Source organism: Strix aluco, chromosome 4 (genome assembly GCF_031877795.1).
Source record: "Strix aluco isolate bStrAlu1 chromosome 4, bStrAlu1.hap1, whole genome shotgun sequence".
Taxonomy (NCBI): domain Eukaryota; kingdom Metazoa; phylum Chordata; class Aves; order Strigiformes; family Strigidae; genus Strix; species Strix aluco.
In genome coordinates this window covers 93,261,047-93,277,715 of record NC_133934.1, presented here as the reverse complement: position 1 = coordinate 93,277,715, position 16,669 = coordinate 93,261,047, and the positions used below count along the sequence as shown (strand labels likewise).

Below are 16,669 nucleotides of genomic sequence, written 5' to 3'. Positions count from 1 at the left end.
ATTGCACGGTAAGGAAGGTCACCTGTGCCACAGATGGCACATTCACCAACGCACAGACTGGTCTGGTGTGCAACAGTCAACCCTTCTGAAGTAGTTGTATCCCTTCTGCTTCTTTACCTTCCAGGGGTGAAAACATCCCGCTTGGTGCTGTGCAAACCACTCCTCCAATTCTCACAGCTGATGCCTGCATGCCCCTGCCGGAGCCGAGCTGGAGGTACAGGGTGAACAGCTACAAGTGACCTCTAACAGCTTGAGCTGCATGCTAACAGCACCAAGGAATTTATCCACTGCAGAGGATCGTTGTTCTGGGTCTTGTGTAAATTCAGAGAAACTAGGTTTTTGCTTTCTTACCAGCCTATGAAGGCTAGGCAAAGGGTGGGAACAACAGGGAGTTATTCCCTTTTCCTGGATGTAGCAGAGCAATGACATGATCTATCCATGATTACAGAGGGAGACTGTGACAGACCTTTTCTACCTCCTTAGAAAGTAAAGGACAATTTCTTTCAAGAGCAGCATCAGTAATTTCTCCAAGGCCAACAGTCAGTTCAAAGTAGACAGCACAAATGCTCATTGGCATTTCAGAGGTGAACAGCAAATAAACATTCATTGTTGAACAGATGCCCTCCTCTCTTCCTTGTGTTAGATCTGCTTTCTTCTTAGGCAAAAAGATAAATGAAAAAGGCATTGCTAGGTAGCTTTCATTAAGGCATGCACTGTCATGCCCTTGCCAGGGCTGCCTACCCTCTGAGCAGGCCTGTAGGTGAACATCCCAAAGCATCTTGCATGTGCTGGGTTTTATTCCAGCTGGATATAGTTTGGAGGGTAGAATCACCTAGGAAGAGATGCATGAGGAGACAACCAGGAGAGATGTATGAAGGAGGAAGCCAAATAACTGAGGAGATGGAAGGGGGAGGGACCGTGCAGCAGGGAAGAGATGGGCCTATTCTGGCCAGCACCAATATCAGTCAGTCAATGTGTGACTCAGTCAATCCACTCTGAGCATGACATTTCTCTTGGTAGAACATGTCCTCTCCCCAGTTTCTCTGCTCTAATGCACTGATGCTTTCATTTCAAAAGGTGACATGATTACAGGGGATGCTAAAAATACACATGGGCTTTTATTCCACTCCCCCGTCTCTGGTGGAACAGAATTTCCAGCTTTCCTCTTAGCCAACAAACGGTGATTTAATCAGAAAGGCATTTGGGGGGACAAGACCATATCTTTCTTTTCATTATCTCCTTCCTTTATACCACATTTAACAACCAAGGCTCAAATTTACAGTCCAGTCTAGTTCTTCGGGTGACCGTCAGTTAGCACTCCCAAAGGAAAGAGAGCCTTTCTCCTGCACATCCTTCAATGTGCCAGCCCTTCAGCATGATTAAAGGTCTAGCCCAGTAATGCCCAAGTTTCCCATGCTGTTGGCAACCTTAGCTACTCTCCGAGTATACAACAAACACAGAGAGCTGGGGTTCACTACACGTGCAGCAGTCAGATGCTCCCCTGAAACACAAGCCTTCAAGGAGATAGGCACCACGAAAGCCCTGCCAACTGCCTGCCACTCCTGGGGGGCCCTGGGGAGAGAGAAGCCTGGGGACAAGTACACAGGCTGGGTAAGTTGTCCTCCCAGCCCATGGATGCATAGATCAGGTACTCCAGTACTCATTCCAGAGCAGAGATGAATGTCCAATCAGCCTCTACTGCACAAAGCCCGCTGAGCATTTAAAACCAGGAGGTTTTAGATAACAAAGAGTTAACTAATGTTAAACCTATCTTGCTCCAAAGGCTCAATGTACTTGCAATTCTGCTAAAAAAAAAAATAATTAGTCTATAGATTATATCAGACAGACTTTATGCAGGGGAGCTCTTCAAACTGATGGGAAATTATTTAATAAGATTACAGTTTATTCATATAACATTAGGTCAGTATAAACTTTCTCTAGCTTTAAATGCTTTTACCTCACATCTGAAACATTTTCTTTTTCTGCTATGGTTTAAAAGACATAACCAAATACTAGGTTACAGTCATTCCTGCTTATGCATTAGGTATTCAAAATAGAGGTCTTAATTGCAAGTTGCAAATGCTATAAATGGCAGGCAATAAATCTCAACAACAGAGGATCAAAAGGGAAGAAAAACCAGTAACATGGTTGGTTTTTTTCTAAAACCAGGACACATTAGTCTGGAACAAGACCTTGGTTGTTAGAGGGAGAATTTTACCTCAAGTGACAGATTCTATGAAACACTTCTGTATTGGGAAGATTAAGAAAAATACAAACATTTCTACTCAGGATCATTGCCAGTATCCCAAAACTCAGGGACTGACATTGGCTTTTCATTGTCATTTCAGAAGAAAATGCCCTTATGCCTCTGATTTGTACACACAGAAGGTTGGGACTATTGAAAGACACTTCTTTTAATAAGCACTCCAATATTTTCATTTCAAAATTGCATAGAAGAAATAGATGAGTGAAACCATTTTAACCACATCTTTTGTGGTCCCCAAATTTTTGATTCACTTAAAATCAGACATTTACTCTTACACATCAGAAAACCCGTCTGAGGTGGATGTTTTGTAGCGGCATGCAAGCCTCATATAACAACTTAGTAGTGAGGTTAGATGAAGACAACATCTTTACGTACAAAACCATCACACACACTTTATGTTCTAGTTACTGATCAGAGATCACTTAAGTATAAAATTTGTATTAAGAGCTAATGAATTACTCCTTTGGGAACATGGAAGCGAGTTCCTTAGTAAACTCAGAAACATGAGTTACCCCTCCAGAAAAATTAAGCAGAGGGAAGATGACCTTCTGTTTCAGTTACAAGATATAAGAATTCATTACTTTTTAAGAGATGACTTCGATTTAAATACACTTTCATATGTGTTTGGACCAACTGAAACAGTGAACTGAATATATATTTTTTATATATATTTTTGTATATATATAAATAAATGCTAAGAGAGTTTCAAAACACTCCAGAGGCATTCTGCAGAGCTGCTGCCACGCAGCCAGGGCACCCTGCACCCTCTCTGCCCCCTGAGCAGACTGCCTGTTCATGGTGAAGGAGTCCTGCCAGGACCGAGGCACTGAGCTGTGGTGCCCGTGAGAGACTGACAGCATCGCTTCCAGGCCCCTGGTGCGCGGTATATTCCATTTCTACAAAGACTTGGAGAAAGCAGATGTTTTTCTTCTGCTGAGCAACCAGCAGTGCTCTGCCCACCCAGCACACGGGCTCACCGTTCCGGGCAGCATACCCATTCTCGCCGCCGCTGCTCACCCCAGCCCACCTGCAGCCCTGCAGTGAGCCAGCACTGCGAAGCAGCAGCTTCCCAGGTCGCACCATCTCCTGACATGAAGACGTCCTCTGACCGCCAGCATCAGGAGAAGCAAGAGGCTGGCAGACAGGGCCAGCAGCTAGCGTGACACTTCTCTAGCTCAGCTTCTAATGGGATAATGAAGTGCAATTTCAGGTAGTAACAGCTTCTGTTGGACATCACAGGCCTGAGGCCATGTACTCACAGGGAGAAAGAAGCTACCCTCAGTAAACAGATTTCACTTGGACTGACAATTTTCAGTGTTTATTCACTGATTTGTTTCAGGAAAGCTGTTTCGGTGGCTTCCCTGCCATTATTGATTCAAATACTTTTGCTAATTATTTGGAACACAGTTGAGATTTGCCCAGCTGCTGCAGTTATCTGGGATTTACCAAACCAGAGTCACCAACTGGTGAATGCGGTTTGTCTGTCAGAGAACTCATCAGATTACTTACACTGGAGCAAGGCTTGCTGCCACGTATGGAAATGAGGGCTTTGCTGTCCCCTAAGGAGAGCTCAAATGCTCCTAGATCTGTTCAAAGCTCTTCAGAGAGACACAGAGAGAGACAGATACTGCCTTCAAAGTAACCCCGGTTTATTATTTATTTCTACCTTTTCCCTTTTTAGTAACAAAACAGTCATAATTAATAATCATTATTGTTTTGAGTGAATCTAATTGCAGTGTTCCCTAAAGCATAGCAACACTCCCTCCACACCCAGCCAACTGAAATAGAAAAATCGCATCCCAAAAATAGCAGCAAGAGACAGCTAACAAAACCTGGCCTCCCACAGCTTGTGTCATTAGACCAGACAGATCTTTGAGACAAAAATCAGCTAGGAGACTAAGACTCTGGAAGACATTGCTGCCTTTCTACAAGAGCTAGACAAGGTTTCCTGCAGCAGAAGTCTCCTACACCCCTCTCTATGCAAAGGGACGTAGAGCTGGCTGGTGCTGCCCCAAAAGTGGTTTTGGAGGGTACTTGGCCAGACCTCCCTAGGTGGAAGGCAAATTCACAACATCCTCCATGTACCTCCTCTACAAAGGGTAGCTGCAGAGACAAGGGTGGAGTTTTTAAGTGATCTCTGCCAACATAAAGACTGGAAGATACCCTGTAGTTACTGGGTTTGATCTAGGAATGCTGGAGTGAAATTCCTTACGCATGAGTTACACATGAGGTTCCGCTATATCATTTTATGGTCTCTTCCAGAGACAATACATATGATTTCCTCTTTCATGAGTATCTTAGGCAAAAAACCCCAAGCCCCTTGTGCATCACGTAATTACACTGTTCCATATAATCCTTGAAGCCAGTCCACTGCAGAAAGCAAACCAGGGACTGCTCTGAAAAGAATCTGCCAGAAAAATGTGCACAGATCCCTGGCCAAAATCTGCTACTGGAGAGCTCCTCACTTGGAGGTTAGACTGCTGCAGTTGCATCAGGATGAAAAACAAACTGGGAAGGCAGGGACATGCCACCTGCATTGTATCATAGGCTCTAACAGAGGCACCCATCTCCTGTCACAGTAGTTAGAATGGGTCACAGCCCAGGAAGGCAAGGCAGGGAAAAACCCAGCATCCCAAGAAAATCCCAGATAAAATAACATCCAAATGTTTTTATCTGGGACATCAGCATCCTCCCCCGCCCCCGTTCTGATTGCCCAACAAACTCTTTTTCATTGCAAATTAATAGATCTGTGTGTAAAAGCCAGGATTAGATACGGTCTTCAGGCACTAAGTCTGGCTGGCAATTACAGTGTCCCTTGTGGATACTTAGCTTTGGATTTCATAAGTTTACTACTACCAAAACTATAAAAATATGGATATGTTATCACAGTATTTTAAGGTCTTCCTATGTAAGATATGTTTTTTGTCTGATCCCAGAACCCCAGTGATGCAGGAGTGCAAAGCTCTCAGAGGACTTACCTGTGTTGTCTTCCAAAAATTTCTGGTTTATATTCCCTCTAAGCATTAAAGTAAATAAAAAAGGAAAGACTCTCCTGTTACAGATAAATGCTTTTTGTTGGCCTTCAACAGAAGGGAACCAAACCCTCCAGCTTCACTATAATTTCTCCCACTCTAGAAAGCAGAGGCCCACCTACCTTTTGAAACAGAAGTGATTCAGGCCAATGCATCTCAGCTGTATTTGCAAGGCATGTTAAAGGGAACTTGACTTCTAAAAGCTGCCAGGTCTCTTAAAGAGCAGGAATGAGGTACTCACAGACAAAAAAGAGCTAGGTCACTGAGCCCAGCCTGCTGCCAGGGCAGGCTACAGTCCCTAAAGAGAGGACATGCCAAGACTTCAACTGATACTGCACTTGATCTTAGCCAAAAGGCCAAGAAGTGATAATGGGAAGGGGACTGAGGATAAAAGCGACTGGTGGCTGCCTCTATGTGCTCTGCAGAGGAAGATTCATGCAAACCTCTTTGGAATAATACTTAGAATTTATCATGTTAGGCAGATGGTATTTGACTTGCTGCTCTTAATACATAATCCTGAAAGGTCTGTGCCAGTTTGCTACTGTAATAATAATGCTGGTTTGCATGTTACAAGAAACCTTAAGCAGCATCAATAAAGTAGTCTCACAGGGCCAGTTTGCTGACACACTGTTCGTGCCCTTGCTGTACACAAGGTTATCTTTAATGGCAGAAAATATCTTTTTATTGCTCCCTGTTGACTTGGAGGAGACTACAGATCCTCTGACCTTATTGCCCATACAACATGAGTTTTGGCTGAAAGGTGGTCTAAGCAAAACTTTGCTTTTGAAGTAGGAAAGATGTACTCCCTTAGGTTATTTCATCCAGCAGACAGGACTGCATTCAGTCCTGGCTAAGAAAGTCTATAGTATGACTTCCTCTTCTCCATGCCATGATTTCCCTTGTCAGAAAGGTAGCTTAGATACATTACCTCTGTAGTAGGCAATGCTGGCATTGTAATTTCTATCTAAACACCAGTGTGACAGAGTAAGATATTTGCTGACCTTTGTAATAATTTACTGAGATAATCTTTATTTAAACTGTCAAGAAACTCAGCATCTTTTCAAGAGAAATAAGAGATAATACATTAAAAAAATTATGGCAATATCAGAGCTGCCCTAATTTCAGACTCATTCAGAGCCCTTAACCCTGTTCCAGATGGTTCAGGGAGAGAAGCTTAAAGGCGTTAGCAGAGGAACACAGGCCCTTGCTGGTTTTGCAAGCATCGATCCAAAGGTTTTCTCTTAACTTTCATGAACACCAAAAGTGGAGCTCCCCAGACTGCTTACTAAATGAGGAGACTTCTTGGGATCCAGCTCACCTTTATAAACCAGCCTTACGAAGGCCAAGTGATCAAAACTCAACTAAGTGTCTTCCAAGATCAGTGGAAGGGAAGAAGCGGTGGAGCACAACTGAACACCCACCTTGTCAGACATCTACTTTTGAATGAGGTGATCACTGTCTGCATTTGCCTTGATGTTAATGTTTGCCTAAACACTTGACTTGTATGGAGCTACCGTGTCTGTCGGTGGGAAAATGAATTATCTTCTGTTTAATGTGGCAGGCAATCACTGCACAGAGTCAGTTCCTGCTAAGGCAACCATCCTCATCCCTCAGAGGTGATTCCTGCAAGTCCCCACCCTGGCAGGGCAGTGACTGCAAAGGGATGCTATGCTTCAGCTCTCCATTGTGTGTGCACAGTAAGGGGAATGCAGTCTTTGGGGCTGTCTAAATATGTGTGTGTATCTGTCTACATATTTAATATATAGTGCACACCCTCTACAAAACAACTTTAACAGTCATATGGCAACACACAAGAGACCTTAAGGTATCATGTATTTTCCAAATTTCAGATCTTCTGCTACACCTCTTCATGCAAAGAAAGCAGAATGGTGAATCCTCCGAGGGCAAAAGAAATTTCTCCAATGACAAAAGAACAAGGCACAGGAACACCTTGCTCGAGTGCTGCAGGGGTTCCTAGATCACAGCCTCTCTGGGCAGAAAGCACAGAAGAGAAGTAACACCTGTTCTGCTAGCTGCTTGGCACTACCTGAACACACAGAAAGGGAAATGCAAAAAGACTGTGTAGAATATGCAGCAGTTAAAGTGGATAGTGTTTGTCAGCAACAGAACTTAAAAAAAATTTTTTGAAGAAAATATCCTTTTTGGGAGAAAAAATATCTATGTTTTTAACCTCAGGGAGCTGTAGAAAATCCTGTGCATCCTTCTACTGCTAGCAAAGAAGATAGGGGGGGAAAAATAGACACCTCAGGGATAAATAACTGGAAGACCCATGTATGAAATGATACATGCAGAGGATACTATCAAGTTAGTGAGGTTAATCTAAGGTAGTAATGTGCAAATCTGGTTTCACCAGGAAATTATATCTGCACTTTTAAGATCATGTGCAGAATGTGTTAGAAAAATGGACCTGTCAGATAATATTGCACAACCCTGTGTAGCTTCAAGGGACAAAGACTGCTCAATTTTTAATTTCTGTTGTGAATAATTCATTACAGGGGTAAGAAATCTTCATGGATAGATGAACGATAAGAGACAAAGGTCTCCTCCTCCTATTCGTACTCAAAATCACTGACCAACCAACTGGGTCTGACCATAGAAAGTACAGCTTCCCATATCCAGCTTTTTCTTCCAAAGTCTAAATATCCTGGACTAGTCAGAAACCTCAGTCTACTTAACAAAAAGTACATGTTCTATGCTGGTCATGGGAGATACACTAAAATGGACATTCAAACAGGCATTTAAGACATTTACATTTTTGATTATTTAAAATATAGGGGTTTTTAGCTAAACTGAAACATACCATGAACGTTCCCAGCTGTTCCTCTGCAATGACTTCCCTAAGTTAAGTTGCAAAACACTGTCTGTCATAATTCACTTTTAAACCTTTCAAAAAAAGCCCTTATCAGGGGCTGGGGCGAACTTTAAAAAATTTGATCAAACTGCATTCAAGTTCATCTTGATTTAAAGGATGATAGAAATAAAACATACGATTTTGATGTCTATTATTCCAGCGCAGCCAATAAGGATGTTTGCACTTCACAGGGAGCACACGGCCCAAAAGGCCCATTATAAGAAACGTGCAATCTCAGACTTTTGTACTGAAAATACGCATTTCAACTTTAATCACATCTACAGCCCAGTCAGGATGTTTGCAAGGCAAAAAAGCATCTGCAGTGGGGTGGAAAGCCAAATAATGGTAAGACATGACTTCAAAATTGGATGGACTGTAGTCACTTCAAGTATATATGAACGTGAGCAGGACTGGAGTCCTTCTGTCTTTGCCAGTTTGTTGCTAGACAGGTAAGTTAAAATGATGGCAACTCTAGACCTAACACTTAAACAGGGGCGAGGCCTTTTTTCAGACTGGGAAAAAAGTTGGGTTTCTTCTTCTTATATTATGACATACGAGCATGCTGTTTGACAATCTAATGAAAAAATGACATTATTTAAGATGAACTAAACAGAAATAAATGTAGGTTGTAGTATTAGCGACAGCAGGGAGGAAGGGGAACTAGTTTTTAGAGGCAACTTCATCAGTTTATTTCAAATTTATAAAGTTACCCGGGATAGCAGAATATTGGATGCAGTAAGGGGTAAGTCTTTTATTACCAGTTACTGAGTAGCAAAATCCTCTGTAAAATTGCAAGCGTGCAGCTTTCTGAATGCAGGTGTGTGCATCTGATGGGGAGAAGGAGGACAGTGTTCACAGCCACAGAGGTGTGCACTCGCACACTCGCCAGCAAGCAGGATCAGCATTCACCAATTAACGAAGGAACTGACAGCGATAAAGGGTCTTTCTCAATATTTGTCTTTTTTTAATCTGGTTAATTGACATTTTGCAACCTGTTCACTGAGAGGGATCTATTTTGATAGATCTTTACTGTTATTGTGAACACTTTTTGTGAAAAGTTTTGGAAACTGTTGAAACATTTTGTGCTGACAGTCTTTTAAGTGAAAAACACACTTTTAAGATCAGTGGTGGTTTTTCGTTACCTGAGGAAAAAGAATCAAGAATGGAAAAACACAAAAAGCAAACTAAAACACTGCAGTTCACCCAAACAAAAGTATTTCTAAAACCAGTAGCTTGCAAAATATTATACTTGACTTTTCATTCTGACTTGAGACAAGTATTTTTTGAGCTCAAAAGTTTTTCCTGAGACAGAAACAATTTTCCTTTCTACTCTATCCAGAGGGACCAGTCAGAAAGAACACTCTGTTTTCTATTACTATTTTTGTCCCTAAGCTTTTTTCTTTCCACATTTCTTCTTTTCTCTTATTTCTTTTTTTTTTTTTTTTATTTTTCACTTTCATTTTCCTCCTTTTTCTTTCTTAAAATGCCCTATCTATTGCAAAACAGAAGAAACTTGAGTCTGGAACCCAAGATTCTTTGCTCTTGCTCTCCTCTTTTCCTCTGTTTATTCAGAAGGAGTATGAAAAGAGCTATATTAAGCTGAAATTTTATTCTGCTGTCCTCTGTTCAACAAAAGATAGTCCACTAAAGCCACTAAATCACAGATAACACTTCTCTGTGCAACATTATTAGGAACTGACAGCTGGTGATGGATGAAGATCTCATCTTTTAAAGAAAAAAGTACATTTAATTTCCTTTGTACATAAAATAGAGAGCACAGCATTGTGTATCTAAAGATAAAAACAGACCCAGTGTATGCTGGGTGCCATACTTAAGGGGATATAATACTGGGTCTGTGTTTCTGGGCTTACATTTTACAGGATATCTTCAAATTAATTTAGAAACCACTATTATTCAATTCATGGTAGACAATGAACTTTTAAAAAAAAGAGGGTGACATTTTACAGCCAGCTCCATTAGGAAAGAGCAGCTCAGAGACTGAGCTGTTACTTTTTAGGAGGAACACTGGAAGAAAGGACAGAAAGAGGAGGGAGAATGGATTTGTAGGGCAGAGAGATGGGTTTACCCCTGATCCTGCCTGGGATTAAGCCATATTCCTGGGAGCCACTGGGCCTCCTGAGGTTGATACCACAATGGATGTGGTACTGACCATGCACAATGGAGTTGGTATTGAACACCAAGGATCTCATCAACTACCTTGGAACAGACATGCTAAGTAAGTATGGTCATTTTTTCCATTAACTGAAGCACATCAAGCCAGACTCCAAGTATGCTGGGTGAAAATGCATAAATTTCTTCTACAGAGGCACTGGCAACACACAGTATTCCCTTATTTCTGGTTTTTGGAGTTTTTAATTTTTTTTCTTTCTCAAATGACCTGTGACTATGACACATATACTACTTTTCTTTTCACATTTGCAATGTATAAACATATTTAACACGTCCTTTCTGCAGCGCTACCAGCTGCTGCTTTGGTTGAATCTAATTTTAACACACCTCCCAAGCAGCACAGAGATGGTGAGGTTGAAACTTTAATTGCTTGTCTGTGTTAAGCAAGACAGTTAAACATGCACTTAAAGCACATGTTCAACAAGAAAATACAGTCGGTCTGATTCCAGTGGTATGAAAGACTGCTTTGGGCTCCTGGGGTGAGGACAAGTTTAAGAAAAACATCTGCATGGAGTTTTTGTTTCTAAGTCTAGAGACTATTAGCGTGTTGGCTGGGTCTGGCTGCAAGTCCTTGTAGGAAAAGAAAGCCTACCAGTGAGCAATTACCTTCGATTACAACCTTCTAGTTAGCTAGTCTAAAATAGAATGGGAATTTTTTTGTGAACCTTACTCCACTGAAGGATAAAAAGAGGTTTTCTACTGAAAACACTGACAAAAAGCAGCCTTTCTAACCATAGAAGTTTATGGAAAATTCTTTGACCATCTTCATATAAAAAGTTATTCTGCTTGCCCTAAGACTTCAGGTAATTCCCTCTTTTTCTCTGTTTCTTTATTATTTTTTTTTCCTCATTGGACACAAAGTAGTTAGTAGCAAAGTATAATATTAGGCTTTCCTATTCCGTGCAGAAAGAAAAGGCTCTGAAAAATACAAGATATAAAAATGAAATTTGTCCTGGACTTGTGCTGGAAATTCAAACGTAGTGACTCAGAGCAAATACAAGAATCATCGAGAAGTACAAGGGTCTATGTAGTTATTTCAGAAGGTGAAACCTACTGTTTTAAGTTCCACCTATACACAGGCACATACCGTTAAACAAAAAGTGTTCATGTAAACCATCCAATGAACAGTGACCTTTAAATCACTCCAAGTTGCTGATTCTCTGTGAAGAAATTGATTCCTTCCTTTGCTTTTTGGGACTGGTCCCCAACTGATGATGGAGTATGTTTATTTTTCAAAAGTTTCTGCATTCTATATTCTGGTCTAAAACTTCCATCACTCATCTTTTATTATGCCATAACCTAACTTTTTTGGGTAGCTGGAGCCATTTTCAAGACGTTGGAGGATCACTATTGGCAAGATTTGTTTTCTGCACCTTGATTCTAGAAGTTTTTAACACTCAGGTGCTCATCCAGATGTATTTAGGAGCTTTGAAACTCAACTGCTATGCTATCGAGCAGGTTTTGAAACCTTTTTTTGACCATAGTACCTACAGCTTTCACTAAGACTCTCTTTCATCTGTGTTCTAAGATATTGAGCATCTTCTCTTTTGGGTCACCCATGAGTTTATAATTCAAAGTGCTATAGGAGAAACACACTCAATAAGCAGGATCCACAGGCTGATCTCATGAAAAGATCTTGTTAGTATTTTGGGTGGCAGATAGCTGTCGCTGGGAACCATCCAGCTGGATACCCACCGGTGCTGCACTGAGCTCTCCCTATCCCTGGAGACAGGTGCCCCACATTCTCTTCACTTCTAGGCCCTACTGCTTTTCTTGTTACAGAAGATCCCAGAGACCAACCTTGCCACAGTTTCTTTGAGAGAAAAACACTTTCTCCTTTATTGTCAAAAGAGGTATTTTGAAACTGATTTTTAAGTCCACATACACACAGACACCTAGCCAAACTTCCTTCTTTTATTTCTAATTTCATCAACACTGACTAGAATATCTGGCTTCTTCAGTCCTCTCTTTTACCCCTTTAATACTTCACACCTCTCACTAAAGCCTTGTTTTCATTCCCCTCAGACTGGTATACGCCAGTTACCAAAGAGGATGCAAAAAATGTCAATCAGTGTCTGAGATTGACAATTGCATTTATTTACCTCTGACCCCCCCCAGCCACAGATATTTAGAGTAACAATTCAGGAATTCAGCAAGGTTGTCCGCAGGTGCCTTAGAGATAACCAGAATGCTGTATCATGGCTTTCAAAAGGATAGTTCAAATAAGCAGTCAAACTAAGCATGAGCCCTGAACCAATTTAAGTTTGCCTCTCTTGCTAGTGTTGTGAACAATAATTCTCCACATTTCTGGAGTGCCTTCTACTTTAGGACGCATGACAACTTAAGAGACTTTAATTGACTCTCAACACACTTTTCATAAGAATTATTTCCAGTTCAATGGCTAAGAAAAGCACAGCATAAAACATGAAGCCGTTGTCCATGTGCATGGCAATAAAGAGAAATTGCTGAAACGGTTCTCCCCATTTTATGAAAAGTACAGCTTCTGTATCTGGCAAAAGTTATTGTTGGGGTTTTTTTCATTCATAGATGAGTCAACAGCATTAAAAAAAAAAAAGGTGGGATTTTTTTTTAGCGGACTGTCAAAAAATCTCTTAAAAGGGAAGCTGAAGAGAAGGACAAGTTAGAAAGTGTTCCAACTGCATGTCAATGTTTCTCAGAGATGCTAAGATAAATCCATCTCTTTCCAGAGATGCCACTTCCAAGGTAGTTACAAATACGCCCTCAGAAACTACAGGAAATTTAGTGCCTATGAAAAAGGAAGGGTGGGGGGACTCCACAACCAGCAAGCAACCAACTAAAACTGGGTCCTAAGTTATGACATAAAAAGTGTTCTTTACAGAAGTAATTATTTACAACTGCATTCCAGACCTGCTGAAGTAAGATGACCATTCCCAAAACAGCCGTCGCGGCATATCAAATTACTAAAAATACCCAGGATATTTCAGTAAGTGTTTTGTTCATCAAGAAAACTGATAAGCCTAAGGGCTTCATGAAAGAGAAATATCTGTGCTTCTTCCCCTAGGGGAAGGGGTAGCTTTTCCTACACATGTTGTTCCTAGAACACCACGTGTTTATTTCAGGGATTGTGTTGGTCCATGCTGTGAACCAATGCTGCAAGACTGGGAGTTGATCATGCCTCTCCATATGCAAAGCAATGGCAACCTCCCCTCTCCTTCAGTCAAGGCTGGGAAAAGGAAGATGTGTATCCTCTGGAAAAGATAGTGAATTTGCAGAGTCCACACAAAATGGGTCTATACCAGGGAAAGTAACCAGGGAAACATTTCCAGTAGTCCAGCTAGTACTGTAACAGCAGCAGTGGTGCTGAAGGAGCCCTAATTCGGAGAATACTCTCAGTGTAGTCAATGCACTGATGTCCTTTGAGCAATCAATTTTGCTGCTGTCAGTGGAAATGCACCGAGATTTGAATTCAAAAGTTGAAAAAATGCTAAGCAAGGTATGCAGTTCTAATTACCCCTTATTTGTCCTATTTTATATCTTATTTGCCTAAGAATAGTGTTTTATCTTGTAGGTAAAACTAATGACAAAACATTTAAACCAATTTCCTTCTTGTCTAGGTCTAGCACAGCTTAATGTCTCCATATTCTAGTTTTTCAGTTGTTTTCCTATAGCTTTTATGATTACCTCACTCTTTTATTGCTCCTCTTGTTCCTCTCCTGGTTGGTTAAATTTGTTAATGCATTTATTTAGAACCAAAGATATATATGATATTGAACAGGGCAACACACAAATACACGGCTCCAACCTTGTTCCAGATAACACGCAACACTTTCTGATGGTCTTCACAACTCTATCAGAAGAAAACATGCACAAAATATGGCTAAGATATTTCATGTAATGCTTTATGAATTGCTTTAAAACTCTCTCAAAATCAGTGTAGATTTTTCTTCCTGAAAGACTGGACCTCATCACTGAGAAACTGAAGAAAATTAAGTGCTGAGGGAAGTTTTACCTGAGGGCAAGGAGGCTACCCTAAATAAAGTGTCCAAAAGGACATTTAGATTGAATTTGACACTCTTGCAGAGGAGTAAGACCACACCTCTTCCAAAAACAGTTCCAAAAAGATTTACATATAGGTGTCACTGAATGCTTTGAAACTAGAATCTACTGTTAATCTGTGCTCTGCTATTCCATTCCTCTGAAGAGGAGCTCTACAAGCCTGTTCTAGCCCCTCATCAAAAGCTTCATTTCATTTGAAAAATTGACAAGGTGCTTCTCTTCATTGAACTGTCTCAGCAGAAGGGCCCTGAATTAGCATGGTTTCCTCTAACAACAAATCATTGAGCACACAAAGACGAATAGAAAAAGAAAAGCATTTCAGAAGAATTCATCAAAAGATAAAAGTTTCTGTCCCCATGCACAAATACACACGTAATAATACAGGTAAGATGAGCTTTGCCACTATATAGTGGTTCAGGAAGATTCTGATACAATACTTACTCACAGAGAAACAGCACAGCTCTTAGTGAGGAAGAATTCTTCCAATTTAAACTGAGAAGTTCCAATGCAAAGGTCCTGCCTGCACGAAGGTATCAATAATCACAAAAATCTAACCACATCTAAACAAATGTTATTTGACCAATTACCAGCTGACATGCTGTACATGCCTCTTGTACACTCAAGTTCCTGGAAATGAAACACAAGAATATTATTTGGCCAAATATGGACTCACTGTTCTGAACAGCTCATATGCGTGTAAAGTCCCTTCCAAGCTTAAGTCTGAAGTCACACAGGGGCTCCCTGAAGCAGCATTTATCCGGTCACACACATCTAGAAGACAGCACTGTTGTTCTCATTAGGACAACAACTTCTGGTACTGACAAGTGACTCCTGCAATGTTATTCCTTGCTGAAGCATCTCAGTTTTGAATGATAGGGATTGAAAAACAATGGGATGTTCTCAGTAGAATAATCAGCTATTTTTCTTTAATTGAGAATTCATATATACAGCCTGTGGAACTCCGTGCAAATGGATTCAAACAAAGAGCTTCATATAATACAGTGCGTTTTGGACTGATCTCACAGTTACTTAAATATACACCAGCATGAACTGCTCAGTGCAATCTACCCCTCCCATGTCTGTTCCTGATACTGGATTAAAATATAAGACAGTCCAGCCTGAGACTTCTTTTATTTTTTTGCAGAGGCACCAAAGTAGGCTTGCTCAGTCACTCTGTCTTGAGACGGACTGCTTCCCGCTGTTGCTTCTGAACAGTCCTGGAATCCTCCCACAGACGGGGTCCTCTGATGTTCTCCCAGTTATCCAAGTCAGACTTTTTCAGCTTCTGCAGATAAACAGCAAAAAGAAGTGTGTCACTTTGACAGCCCCATGGTTTAAAGTACGTATGATTCTAAATTGTTTTATTTTTGCACAAGAAACTCGGTATCACTATTGGGTTGATGAACTTTCATCTATCCTGCAACAGAAGTTCAACCACAAGAAAAAGAAATGTAGCTCATAAATGACTAAGGTGGGCATTACTGCATCTGCTTATCAGCAGATACGACTGAAGATATCTTGTATTCACTTTTTCTTTCTTCTCTTACGTCGTCTTCCAGATCTGTTTTTCAACTGCAAGTCTGCCAAGTACTGAAGTAGTAGGAGTGATAAGCACTGGTATAGCTCAAACAGTGACCTGAAGTATCCTGTCAGCACAGATACAAAGCATACTGGAAAAGACGAATTATCTAGCACAAAGAGAGACAGTAACAGTGCAATCCCCTTCAATCCATGTGGTTTTAACTTGAAAGGTATGTGATAGTTTCTGCTGCCGAGTTTCTCATGGCACACAACCATCACAGACAGGTCTCTCACTAAGTCATACATGAGATATGCTAACTGGCTGAACTGTCAGATACTTAAAAACTATCTCGATTTTAATTACCTCCTTGACTACTCCTATCATTCCCACTCAGAAGTACCAATGACTGCAGTATTTATCTAGCCTTAGACGGGCACAAAAATGAAGAACAGGTGCCCTCCTGACCTCACCTACCAAGTGCTCAGTTGAAGAAGACAAACATATACTGCAACTTCACAGTCCTACTGGCAGAGACATAGAAGTCCCTTCAGAGCAGACAGAGACCTCAAGTCTCACATACCAGCCTGCAGTCTGGAATGATACATCAGACACGATGGGGCTCTGCTGACAGGAGACTGAGGAGGGGGTCTGCACCACTGCCAGGAACAGGGCTATTCTACATGCTACTGAGCAGGGCAATACTGCATACCATTAATGACATGTACTGCAGTGGGATTTAAACCTCTGAT

The 16,669-nt window shown here is 41.0% G+C and overlaps 2 protein-coding genes and 1 pseudogene across 6 annotated transcripts in view; all 3 read right to left on the bottom strand.

Moving 5' to 3' along the window:
* Positions 1 to 15,209, bottom strand: part of SLC8A3 (solute carrier family 8 member A3) — a 149,207-nt gene extending 133,998 nt beyond the window's left edge. For both annotated transcript variants that reach the window (XM_074824318.1, XM_074824319.1), the window contains exon 1: positions 15,072 to 15,209. In XM_074824318.1, the coding sequence (XP_074680419.1) occupies positions 15,072 to 15,088 (17 nt within the window). In that variant the 5' untranslated portion in view covers positions 15,089 to 15,209. The remainder of the gene's footprint in view (positions 1 to 15,071) is intronic.
* Positions 5,527 to 5,666, bottom strand: LOC141923645 (U2 spliceosomal RNA; annotated as a pseudogene).
* Positions 15,210 to 15,295: 86 nt separating the features above from the next.
* Positions 15,296 to 16,669, bottom strand: part of COX16 (cytochrome c oxidase assembly factor COX16) — a 47,846-nt gene continuing 46,472 nt past the window's right edge. For all 4 annotated transcript variants that reach the window (XM_074824328.1, XM_074824329.1, XM_074824331.1 and 1 more), the window contains one exon: positions 15,296 to 15,683. In XM_074824328.1, the coding sequence (XP_074680429.1) occupies positions 15,567 to 15,683 (117 nt within the window). In that variant the 3' untranslated portion in view covers positions 15,296 to 15,566. The remainder of the gene's footprint in view (positions 15,684 to 16,669) is intronic.